At 33.4% G+C, this 13,375-nt stretch overlaps 1 protein-coding gene across 1 annotated transcript in view; it reads left to right on the top strand.

Moving 5' to 3' along the window:
- LOC102808153 (leucine-zipper-like transcriptional regulator 1) overlaps nt 1-10,823 on the top strand; it is a 45,143-nt gene extending 34,320 nt beyond the window's left edge. Inside the window, exons 14-19 of the mRNA XM_085491361.1 lie at nt 1,006-1,187; nt 1,299-1,464; nt 1,762-1,943; nt 5,307-5,404; nt 8,081-8,267; nt 9,724-10,823. Of these exons, the coding sequence (XP_085347487.1) occupies nt 1,006-1,187; nt 1,299-1,464; nt 1,762-1,943; nt 5,307-5,404; nt 8,081-8,267; nt 9,724-9,855 (947 nt within the window). The 3' untranslated portion in view covers nt 9,856-10,823. The remainder of the gene's footprint in view (nt 1-1,005; nt 1,188-1,298; nt 1,465-1,761; nt 1,944-5,306; nt 5,405-8,080; nt 8,268-9,723) is intronic.
- Nucleotides 10,824-13,375: the final 2,552 nt, after the last annotated feature.

The following is a 13,375-nucleotide window of genomic DNA, read 5'->3' on the forward strand; positions in this document are numbered from 1 at the left end:
TTGTTGTGTTTGAAAACAAACAAAGAGATAAGCAAATTGTTGTGTTTGAAAACAAACAAAGAGATAAGCAAATTGTTGTGTTTAAAAACAAACAAAGAGATAAGCAAATTGTTGTGTTTAAAAACAAACAAAGAGATAAGCAAATTGTTGTTTGAAAACAAAGAGATAAGCAAATTGTTGTGTTTGAAAACAAACAAAGAGATAAGCAAATTGTTGTGTTTGAAAACAAACAAAGAGATAAGCAAATTGTTGTGTTTGAAAACAAAGAGATAAGCAAATTGTTGTGTTTGAAAACAAACAAAGAGATAAGCAAATTGTTGTGTTTGAAAACAAACAAAGAGATAAGCAAATTGTTGTGTTTGAAAACAAACAAAGAGATAAGCAAATTGTTGTGTTTGAAAACAAACAAAGAGATAAGCAAATTGTTGTGTTTAAAAACAAACAAAGAGATAAGCAAATTGTTGTGTTTGAAAACAAACAAAGAGATAAGCAAATTGTTGTGTTTGAAATGCGTTCATTGCTGCGACACAATAACTGTGTAATCCATTGTTTTCACAAAATTGACATGTATGCTGCATTATTATGTGGCAGTCAATTTTTCATGTGTCACAGATGTTGTTTATGTAAAAACACACCTTACAAATCTCACATTTTTTAGCGGTTAAACAAAACAACTTGCAATATTTGTTTTTTGCCTGCTATCATATTGCTCATTACACTAGATGTTTAGACATTTTACATTACCACATTACTGAACTTGACATGCTTCAATATGTGCTACTGATGCTGGACATAATTTGAAAGCCTCACTTTCATATCAGGAAGTTGAGTGCCCTCGACATAAAACATGTTGGTTGTGAATTTTTTTGCACATTCTTGATTTATTCAAATTAATGTGAATCAAACAGTGAGGTTTTTATCCTCTGAGCATGATGTAATCAATTTCTATAAAAAAAAAATCATTTCTGTGGTAAATTAATTTATATAATTATTGATGAATTACAGGTTACGAGGAGCGAAGTATAAGTGTTGTGCTGTTGATGATAGACGTTTATAGATTATCACTACAGTTTCATCTGTGTCGATTAGAACAGTTATGTGTGCAGTATTTAGAAGCTTCCATTGGGCACAAAAATGTATTAGTAGCATTACAGAGTGCCGCTGACTTGAAATTAGATTTTGTAAAGGTAATTTATTATTTTTCTGCAAAAATATTTGGCACAAATATAGTTTGTTCAAACATTTACAATCAAATTATATTGTAAAATACTCAATATATTTTTCCTTTTGGGATTCAGGAATTTTGTTTGAATTTTATTGTAAAAGAGAGCAACTATAATGACATAGTGATGAGCAAAGAATTTGAATCTTTGGTGCAGCCATTGATGGTAGAAATCATCCGTCGACGCCAGCTACCTCCAACTAAACCCCCTCCTGAACCTCATATTGATGCTGTCAAAACCAGTAAGTTGAACATTATATCAGTTCAATGTACAAATGACTTCAACTTTAAATTATACCTTTTCTTAAAATTAACATTGTCAGTTATTTTCCATACTCCACAAATGTTTACAAAAAATTAATTTAAGGAGTCAGTAAAAGAATTTAAAAAAAACAACATTTTTTATGTTTTTGTGGGTGACAAATTCAATTTTTATGAAAAATCAAAATAAGACCACAATTTAAATGTAAAATTTAAATAATAAATTAATTACATTTGTTGCCTCCACTGCTACATGCATGTCTGTACTATCTTTTCAGCAAACTCACTGGAGCAAGATATGGAAGTGTTCTTGAAAGGTAGTGGAGATAGGGAGTTTTGTGACATTACCTTAGTATTAGATGGTGTACCAGTACCAGCACACAAAGCTGTATTGGCTGCCAGGTGCAGTTATTTTGAAGCGATGTTCCGATCTTTTATGCCAGAAAATGATCAAGTCAATGTAAGTATTTTGTCATGCATAGGTGGTCCAAGTACATATTACCAAATACTTGGGTGGTCCAAGTACTTATTACCTTTGACATATGTGGTCCATACAGTACAGTTCTCGCGAAAGCCTTGGCTTTTGTGGCATCATTGTCGCCTACACATGGCTTCATTGTCGCCTCACCATCGCATCATTGTGGCATCAGCTTCAAGTCATTGAAAATTGAAGCTGTGTTCGCCTCGCTTATTTTGTGGCATCATCGTGGCCTTAGCTTCGCAGTCTCATGGCATCAACATGACACCAGCTTCAAAGTATTGTGACATGAGTATGACCTCATTATTTTCATATGGAAAGGCAGTAGAGAAAAACACATTACGCACAGAAGTTCGATATGTAATTGATTTGAAATAAAATAATATGATCAGGAGTAAAATGACATTTTAAAAAGATACGGTCAAACCTGTATTGACGACCACCTGCTCATAGTGACCACCTTAGTACAGTCCCTTCGCAATTTACACGTTAAAGACACTGGATATAGCAACCACCTGTCCAACGCGACCAGCGACCATCCTATTGTAGACTTATTCACACTTTAACCTTTGTATAACGACTACCAACATTTCCATCAGACTGTCTCATCAAAAAGACAATAGATACTTGCGAATCGCTAACAGGAAAATGGCCATACCGAGTACGCAATCTTTAGGGCTAATAGACAGGGGTGACCATCGCAACCTAGTTTGTGAAATTGCGAAAAAGTAAAAAAAAAAGTTGAATATCATCTGGAGACTGGAAAGATTTTAACAACAATTAAAACAGTTTCATTCAAAGTTTGAAATGAAAAACTAGCTTGTTTTCGATCAGCACTATACTATCGATCCACAGCCGACCAGCGGCACTTCTGTGGACTGTCTCGCACATGAAGAGCAAATTCCTCCCGTCTTGAAAACAAAGAAAATGAACCAGTTTTATTAAATGAGAGATGTTTTATTTACCTTGTCGACATGAAATATCCAAACAAAATAATAAAACATTCATTTATTTCGTTTTCATCGCGGGTTGCAAAATCCGACCTATTTTGGCCGCCATGTTGTTTGTTGTTGTTAGTTATAAATTATGCTAATGAAGCTAGCGCATGGGCAAATATGTTGTTACTGAGGGGTCATCTCGGGTTATTCTCAACAAAAGATGTTTTCTATTTTTATCTTATTTTTAGCTCCGCTGTCGACTTTGTCGAGCGGAGCTTATCATATGAGTGATTGTCCGTCGTCGTCGTCCGTGTCAATGTTTTACTTTTTCAACTTCTTCTTGAAAACTACAAGCCTGAATGCTTTGATACTTGGTGTATATGTACCTTGGGTAGACCTCTCTCAGATTTGTTCATTTCATGATCATATCTTCAATTCTCTAATTTTGGTGAATATGTCAATTATGTGTAATTATCCAGATGAAAATGAGTGACTTTTATTAAAAAGAACCTATTCATTGTACAATGTGTAGGTTTCTTTTTATGTTTTACTTATGATTTCCCTTAAAATACTTTCCTTAATTAATATTCATGATTGAATGAATAAATTAGACCACCTCCATATAAAAACCACCTGTCTATAAAGGACAGTTTGGCGCAGTCCACTGACTGTTCTTTATAGACAGGTTTGACTGTATCTTGTTTAATTATTTTAGTGTTGTGAGTACATTACAATCGGCAAGGTGACGAGTGTCATATTGACTGCAAAGAAAATCGTGATAAATTTAAATCACACGATGCAATCGTGCGTCGTTCGAATACAGCACAATTTGCTATATACAAAATGAAACTGTTCTTGTTACAAAATTAACTTATTTTCATTCATTTTATTTGCTGGTAAGAGAACAGATTCCGCATTTCGGTGGTATTTTTCTGCGTTTTAGCTGAATCCATGCCCGCATTACTAATACATGCAAAACACACGTACGCCACCTGTTGTGTCGGCGTTGACACCAGTCATCTTGATACAAAGTTCCGAAACAAGTGCGTACATTTCCAACTATGATTGGATGGTTGTGGTGGCGTCGGTCTGGTTAAATTTAGCATCCAATTTTCAAAATTAAGTCACGTAAAGTGACCTGAGTATACGAATAAAAACGAGCCACATGCCCTGTAAAAAATCGAATAGCACTTGACATGCAAAAATAATGTATTGGGCTTCAGAAAAAAAATGTGTCCATTTAGTTGTAGCCGTAAATATTTGGTGAACAGTCGATGAACAATTTGAAAATATACCGATGTTTTTCAGTGAATAATTGTGAAGCCTGTCACAACACAAAAAAACTATGTGAATCGACGCCGGAGATTGGATGATATGACGACCCTTCAATTTGCATCAAATATGCTTTGTTACAACATCATTGATTGGCTGAGAGTCACCTGATCGGAGCACGACCTGGGTCACAGAACCATATTTGTCCGTATTATCAACAGGACATTGCGAGAGAACAACACCCACATTTTCAACCATTTTTAGCATGGAAGTTACCAACAAATGTCGAAAAAATAAAGCTAGCGATTGGTAAGACTGGTTTAATATGTCCCCCGATGCTCTTCGATTTCTTTTATTTTACTTTTTATTTCAAGGTGAGAAATGGATAGTTGAAGTTGCATCGATTTCAAGGCGGTTGTTTCACCGCAACAACTAGTACTTGTTTAATTTTATTTGGTTTTACAGCCCGCAAATTACGGGACATGATCCCGGTGAATTACGATAAATAAATGCTGATTGTGTTGAATGACGGATGCCGAGACCGTTTTGAGAAACCAACGGGGATCGATATTCCAAATGTGTCCATATATTTTCTTTCACTCAGTCCATGCGTGTGACTTCTATTTAGCTTCATGGTCTTTCGGCTTGTCTTCGCCTCGGGGGGGGGGGGGGGAACAACAATAATTATACAAATCGTAAACTCAACACAATCAGGAAAGGAAACCCAGACAACCATGTCGTACTTCTGTTGAAATACATTTAGTAGCAGTGTGCCAAGTCAGAATATTGTTTAAAATAAAATTTTTAATCCCAGCCAAATCTAGGTCAAAGGGTCAAATTGCGTGCATATAATTATAGATAGTTAAAACAAAAAGTATTTGATCTCTTGTTGGTTGTTCAACATCTATGAAAACCAGAATTTTAAATGCAAGCGATCAGGTGGTGATATTTCCAGGTTTGCGCGGTCGAAAATAAAGCGGAAATTGTCGGTCAAATTCAACAAGCAGTCGCAAAAGTGAGCGATTGATAAACCCGAAGCGGGCGGGAGGTTTGGCGAAATAAACTCACAGGAAGAAATATGGCTGTGAAGGAATTAACAAATCTTGTATGTTCCCTGCTTTTGCTGTCATTTCAGATCACAATAGGGGAAATGGTTCCATCGAGGCAAGCGTTTGATTCTTTATTAAGGTATATTTACTATGGTGATGTTACCATGCCACCAGAAGATTCACTGTATCCTTAGCAATGCTCTTTCTGTTCTTTTGACTCTTTTGACTCGTATAACATGATTTTTCCAAGGATACCCAGTATATGCGCAATACAGCCAAAGTATTGAGCACTGCTTAGTGGATGTTGCTATGACCATCAATGAGTGCATATATTGCATTATCCTCATAATACCGTATTTTTCATTTCATGGTGGCTCTTATTTGTGGTTAAATTTGGGCAACTTTGTTTCAAATGGCCCTTCTTTCAAGCACTTCAAGTTCTCGTATTGGTAACTGTGTTTCAAGCAATTGTTCTTGCTCCATTCTTGGCAATATTTTACATTACAGTCTGACGCTTAGTCACTGTAGCATTTATTTTAAATACTAAGTAAATGACCTATTCTCAGACAGTCTAGAAAGTTATACAAAAATTATCATCCTTTAGAAAACATGCATCGCTCAGTAGTAAATGATCATGGTAGCAAAATCCGGTCATGCTGCATTCCACAGTTACAATTATTACTGAGTAGTAATTATAATAATGTACAAAAAATAAAATGCAAGTAAAATTCAACTTAATGTCATCATAAGCGAATAATTCAATTCGCATATAAACGCTTGATGCGATGCGATATCCGCCATGCTTCCTGCGGAGGAGTTGACCTGAAACGTGTTCATTGATCTGATAAGTCAAGTCATTAATTAACCAATCAAAATGCTGATGACAACGTGATCAAATTACCATAGCTCATTTAAATAATGTATGAACACAACACAGAAGGGATTTGCCTATGTTTGCGATCATTTGGCTTTGATTTTGGTGGGAAAATGGCATGTTTTTTTTATTTCAACTAAAGAAATTAGTTATTTTTGGAAAGTAAACTGAGCATTTAAAGAATAATTTAACACTGATTACTGCGATAACAGCTCATTTGAAACAGAACATTTTTGTGTAATTTCGTGTTTATGGACTTGCTAAATTAAAAACCCACGCGAATATTTTCTACTTCTACAGTAGACCAAAGAAACGCGTTTTAAGAAATTATAGACCGATTTCTTAAAATTTGTTAGAAAACAAAACCAATTTTTTTGCATAAAAGCCCATCCTACAGTAACAGTGAGGGACTTCCGCAATCGCGTCTATCGCTACTAACCGGTAACCAGTAGTCGATCCGCTGGCGCCCAATTCATGATCAGTACATGTCAAAATTTCTACACTGTCTGGCGCTTAATTGGGGTGTAAAATACAATGTTTCCGTGGCACTGGCGTCTAATTGAAGGTGGCGCTTAACTGAAGACAAATACGGTAATCCATTTATTGGACATTTTCCTAGGTTCAACTGGTATGACTGGTATCTAAAGAACCACTTAATGGATTTCAATGAAGCTTGGTACATAGATGCTCTAGGACAATGAACAGACCTGCTCAGTTTTAGATTAAAATCTGTTCATATTAATTATTTAATTTGCATAATAATTCATAATTTTTCTATCGATATCTCAAGTTCTAGTCACATTGCGCATACCTTATTAGTTTTAAACATATTAATCACCTGATTTGCATAATTAGTTTTCAGTTTTTCCATCAATATGGATTTTTTTAATAATTAACCATCACATTAAAATGAAACTTGGTACATATGTGCCCTGGAACAATACTTAGACCTGAATAGTTTTGAGTTGAAATTTATGCATAATAATAGCTTGATTTACATAATAATTACCTAATTATATACCTATACCTCAAAGTCCAATTATTGCATTTACATAATAATTACCTAATTATATACCTATACCTCAAAGTCCAATTATTGCATTTACATAATAATTACCTATTTATATACCTATACCTCAAAGTCCAATTATTGCATTTCAATAAGACTTAGTATACGAGTGCCTGGGAACAGTGCTAAAGACCTTATTAGTTTTGGATTGAAATTCAAGCATACTAATTGCCTGATTTGCATAATATGCATAATCATCACATTTCACTGAAATTTGGTTCATAAAAGATCTAGGGTAATCCACTGCGTGATTAGTTTATTGTTAACATACATATTGATTGCCGGTATCTAATTATTATTAGCCAATATCTGATATCTCAAAAAAATCATATTTAAATTGAACTTGTGGTAGAGCTGCTCTGAAATAAATAAAAATTAGACTGCAAACCACAGATGTACAATTAAATTTATTTTCTTCTGTGAGTACACAAAATGTATTTAAACTTCAATAAAGTGGATCATGTTGTGCTTCTCAAATAGCAGACAAATATCAAGCTTCTTGTTTGAAAAACCTATCCTAAATTTTGAATTAATTTTTAATGTGCCTCCAATATTTATCACACACTTCTTTCTATGCTTTCTTTGATGATTTAGTATATAGCCAATGTGATATTTGGTTCTAATAGAGCAAATATGATATCGTTTATCTGTCAGCCATCTTTGAATATCAGAAGTATCATTCCTTATTTGGAATTTGCATTTCCTAATAAGGTATAATACATCTGTCAGCCATCTTGGAATATCAGAAGTATCATTCCTTATTTGGAATTTGCATTTCCTAATAAGGTATAATACATCTGTCAGCCATCTTGGAATATCTTAAGTTAGGTTGCAGATGCTACAAAATGATAGCATGATGTAATGTATGCAGAGTTACCTTTCTCAGTAGTTTGCCATTTCCTTAACAACCTTTTCAGCTACTTATTTTCAGCCCCATATTATTATGGTTTCACTAATAACCGATTACAAGCGTTTTGTAAACAGAACCTAGAGATGAACGTTTCATTTAAGAATGTTGTGCAGATACTGGAGGCTGCTGATAAGATACAAGCTGTGGATATGAAGAAACATGCTCTCAGCATTATTGTACATAATTTTCCAAAGGTGAGGATGCTATATGGACTCTAGTATGCTAAACACATGCTTGGTGATTGAGGTGATCCTTCTGTGTGTCTGCATGTACACCAAAAGCATCGACAGTCTATAATGGGTTTATTTTCAAGAGGGAAACTCATTTAAATATCCTCCAAATTGCTCAGATGTTGGGGACATCCTCGGTTAAATGCCCAGAGTGATTTTTAGCCAAGAACGGGGTCAACAATAAAGTTTTATTTGTCAAAAATGAACGCGTTCGATTTATTTAAATAGTGTGTTTGTTACGGTAGTTCTCTTTTTAGCTCCGCTGTCGACTTTGTCGAGCGGAGCTTATCATATGAGTGATTGTCAGGTGTCCGTTGTCCGTGTCAATGTTTTACTTTATCGACTTCTTCTTGAAAACTACAAGCCTGAATGCTTTGATACTTGGTGTATATGTACCTTGGGTAGACCTCTCTCAGATTTGTTCATTTCATGATCATATCTTCAATTCTCTAATTTTGGTGAATATTTTTGTCATTTTTGGTAAAAAGTGATATTTTCGACTTCTTGTTAAAAAACGCAAATCCAATTGCTTTGATATTACATATATAGGTACTACATGTAGATCTCTCTCAGATTTGTTCATTTTGTAATGATATCTTCAATTCTCTAATTTTGGTGATTATTTTTGTCATTTTTGGTAAAAAGTAATATTTTCGACTTCTTGTTGAAAACCACAAGTCCAATTGCTTTGATATTACATATATAGGTACTACATGTGGACCACTCTCAAATTTGTTCATTTCATGATGATATCTTTAATTTTCTAATTTTGGTGAATATTTTTGTCATTTTTGGTAAAAAGTGATATTTTCAACTTCTTGTTAAAAACCGCAAGTCTAATTGCTTTGATTTTACATATATAGGTACTACATGTGGACCACTCTCAAATTTGTTCATTTCATGATGATATCTTTAATTTTCTAATTTTGGTGAATATTTTTGTCATTTTTGGTAAAAAGTGATATTTTCAACTTCTTGTTGAAAACAGCAAGTCCCATTGCATTGATACTATGCATATTGTTCATTTTCTAATGGTATCTTCTGTTCTTTAATTGAAATGTGCATTGCTAACAGCAGAGCTATCTCAGCCGAGAGGCTGCTTGTTGTTTTTTTGATTTTGTGGGGATTTGTTGTCATATCTTATGTTTATGTTGTCAAGCAGTGCGTGTCTGAATTTCATGTAAACAAACAATGTATTTTACACGTGTTGTGTATGTCGCTATGAGTTCCATATTGAACAGGATGGTGCTTCTATTAACTGGCCGTGATAAATATACTGGTATGTATTATTAATAACAGGAGCAGCCAACATTCACATTCTTTTAACTTCTGTTGTGAACATCTGGTTCTTGCGAACTAGTCTTGTATTGTTTTTGTGATATAATTTATATGTCTTGAATTCTTGTTTTTGTTTTTGTAGGTTGCTAGGCTTGCAATGATTCGTACATTGAATCGTGAATTGCTGTTAGACGTTATGGATGCATTGGCTGATCACATGGCAGACATGAAACCATCCCCTGATATGTCAACTTCAAGTGTGGATTCACATTAGCATGTTAAACATTAAAATATGTACAGTAATGTTACCATTATGTTTTGAATATGTTAGCTGATTACATCGTCTTCTGATATGTCAACTTCAAGTGGAAATGCACATTAGCATGTTAAACATTAGAATATGTACAGTAATGTTACCATTATGTTTTGAATGTGTTAGCTGATTACATCGTCTTCTGATATGTCAACTTCAAGTGAAAATGCACATTAGCATGTTAAACATTAGAATATGTACAGTAATGTCACCATTATGTTTTGAATGTGTTAGCTGAGTACATCGTCTTCTGATATGTCAACTTCAAGTGGAAATGCACATTAGCATGTTAAACATTAGAATATGTACAGTAATGTTACCATTATGTTTTGAATGTGTTAGCTGATTACATCGTCTTCTGATATGTCAACTTCAAGTGAAAATGCACATTAGTATGTTAAACATTAGAATATGTACATTAATGTTATCATTATGTTTTGAATGTGTTAGCTGATTACATCGTCTTCTGATGTCAACTTCAAGTGAAAATGCACATTAGCATGTTAAACATTAGAATATGTACAGTAATGTCACCATTATGTTTTGAATGTGTTAGCTGATTACATCATCTTCTGATATGTCAACTTCAAGTGAAAATGCACATTAGCATATTAAACATTAGAATATGTGCAATAATGTTACCATTATGTTTTGAATGTGTTAGCTGATTACATCATCTTCTGATATGTCAACTTCAAGTGAAAATGCACATTAGCATGTTAAACATTAGAATATGTACAGTAATGTTACCATTATGTTTTGGATGTGTTAGCTGATTACATCGTCTTCTGATATGTCAACTTCAAGTGTGGATTCACATTAGTATGTTAAACATTGTAATTGTGGTAAATACATATTGTATATAAATATATATATTAAATTGAAATATATCAATATGATAGTAATAAATTTAATCATGGAAATATGAACCATTGTGTTCAACTATTAAATATGTAAGTAATAGATAAACCCCAATACTGAAGTGTTTCTGGCTAAAAATTGATAAGTGCATCGTCAAGGTAATTTCAAACTAGAAACTCTGAGGAGGTGGCCGTTATCTAACTTAAACCACACGCCTTTGTATCAAAAGCAAAAGGCAATGGTTGTTTCTGAAAAGTTCTGTGAGAACTATGTGCTCTTTGTACTTTTTATTTGAAAAAAATGGATACTATTTCCAATATTGTCTAATGTGATCATTACTATGTAATAATAAAAATAATAATTTTTATTGCAAAATTTGTACATGTGTTATATTATGTGTAGATGAACGACGCCAATAAACAGACAAACTGACCAGAATGTAATCACAGGCAACTTGCTGGATTCCCTCAAATTCAAGGTCGAAGGAATCTCCCTTGAACTTAACCTTGCTTAATTTAGGTTGACAAAAAAACATAGCAATTACCAAATAATCTCTCAGAGTTTTGGATATGATATTCCAGTCATTCTCAAAAACAAATCATAATGATCTAGCGATATTTTTGCTCATTAACACAAACATTTCAATATTTCATCAATCGTTCCTTCAGGCATACCGAGGCAGATTTTATTCAAACATGGAATTTACATCACTCATGGTGCATTATTTTGCATGTCAACTAGTTTTGCGATTTATTTCGAAATGACCGACTGGCACATATTTTTTTTCTTTTTTTTTTCTTCAAGTTTTCTATTCATTTCACAAAAGCACTTGTCTCGATTTTGTTTGAATTCATTGCAAAGGAAAGACATGCTAGTAATTGGTTGCATGTTCTATTTTTGGATTTTGATGAAATTTAACTGATTTGTCACAAAATTTTAACACGTCAACTTTTTCTCGGACATGCCTTGACTGATTTTATTCAACAAGAGCCAACCGTTTTTCAAATGTGTTTGATCAGGTTACATTCAAACTTGATATGAACAAAACTTCTGATCTGTTTTGTTCTAAGTTCTAAGACATAATGTAACCATGTAGTTATTTATGATACTAGTATGTAAGGCCATATATTTTGGACATTTTAATAACTCAAAATCCAAAGTTGCAGCAACTATTATACCTAAATACATGTCCCAAAAACTAAACTCAAGTGATATGTGTTCATATTGTCCAGTGGCTCTTATTGTGAAGAGTAAACTGCTTATGTAATACAAATTATTGGTAATGTGTGTGTATTAACAATTTTTCAAATAAATCATAATGAATTTGACTGTTTAAAGTTACTGGTATCATATGTTGATACTACCAGTGCTACTTTCCAGTGTCTATGCATTGAGAAGAATGTTAGGGCAGCGTCAACTAAAAATCACACCCTTTGCTGTGTATAAGGTCCAGAGTGCCAGGCAGTTGAATTCGTAGGGGATTGTGGTAACTTCTCACTTGGACACTTGAAACTTTGGAACATGCCTTGCCAGATACTTTTCCGGGATACTTTACTATATGCTAATTGCTTGATCATTAGAGAAAACACTGGTAGTTTGATGTTTACCTGGATGGTGTTGCTTCCAAAATGAATGTTTGCTGTACTTTATCAATGTATCAAGGTTACTTATTATTTTCTACTATTCCTATTGAAGAATTTTTTTTTAGCTCCGCTGTCGACTTTGTTGAGCGAAGCTTATCATATGAGTGAATGTCCGGCGTCCGGCGTCCGTGTCAATGTTTTACTTTTTCGACTTCTTCTTGAAAACTACAAGCCTGAATGCTTTGATACTTGGTGTATATGTACCTTGGGTAGACTTCTCTTAGATTTGTTCATTTCATGATGATATCTTCAATTCTCTAATTTTAGTGAATATTTTTGGTAAAAAGTGATATTTTAAACTTCTTGTTAAAAACCGCAAGTCCAATTGCTTTGATATTACATGTATAGGTACTACATGTGGTTCTAATTCAGATTTGTCCATTTCATGATGATATCTTCAATTCTCTAATTTTGATTAATATTTTTGTAATTTTTGGTAAAAAGTGATATTTTCGACTTCTTGTTGAAAACCGCAAGTCCAATTGCTTTGTTATTACATGTATAGGTACTACATGTGGACCTCTCTCAGATTTGTTCATTTTGTAATGATATCTTTAATTCTCTAATTTTATTGAATATTTTTGGTAAAAAGTGATATTTTCGACTTCTTGTTGAAAACCGCAAGTCCAGTTGCTTTGATATTACATATATAGGTACTACATGTGGTTCTAACTCATATTTGTTCATTTCATGATGATATCTTCAATTCTCTAATTTTGATGAATATTTTTGTAATTTTTGGTAAAAGGTGATATTTTCCACTTCTTGTTGAAAACCACAAGTCTGATTGTTTTGATACTATACATTTTGTTCATTTTCTAACGATATCTTCTGTTCTTTAATTGAAATGTGCATTGCTAACAATTTTTTTTTAATTTTATTTTTATGGCAAATAAACTAAATATAAAAAGTTGGAAGAGCGTACATTCGAGGTTTACGAATTTCATGAAATTTGTCATAAACTGTTAAGAAAAGAA

The sequence above is a fragment of the Saccoglossus kowalevskii genome, chromosome 16 (genome assembly GCF_978046115.1).
Source record: "Saccoglossus kowalevskii chromosome 16, keSacKowa6.1, whole genome shotgun sequence".
NCBI lineage: Eukaryota > Metazoa > Hemichordata > Enteropneusta > Harrimaniidae > Saccoglossus > Saccoglossus kowalevskii.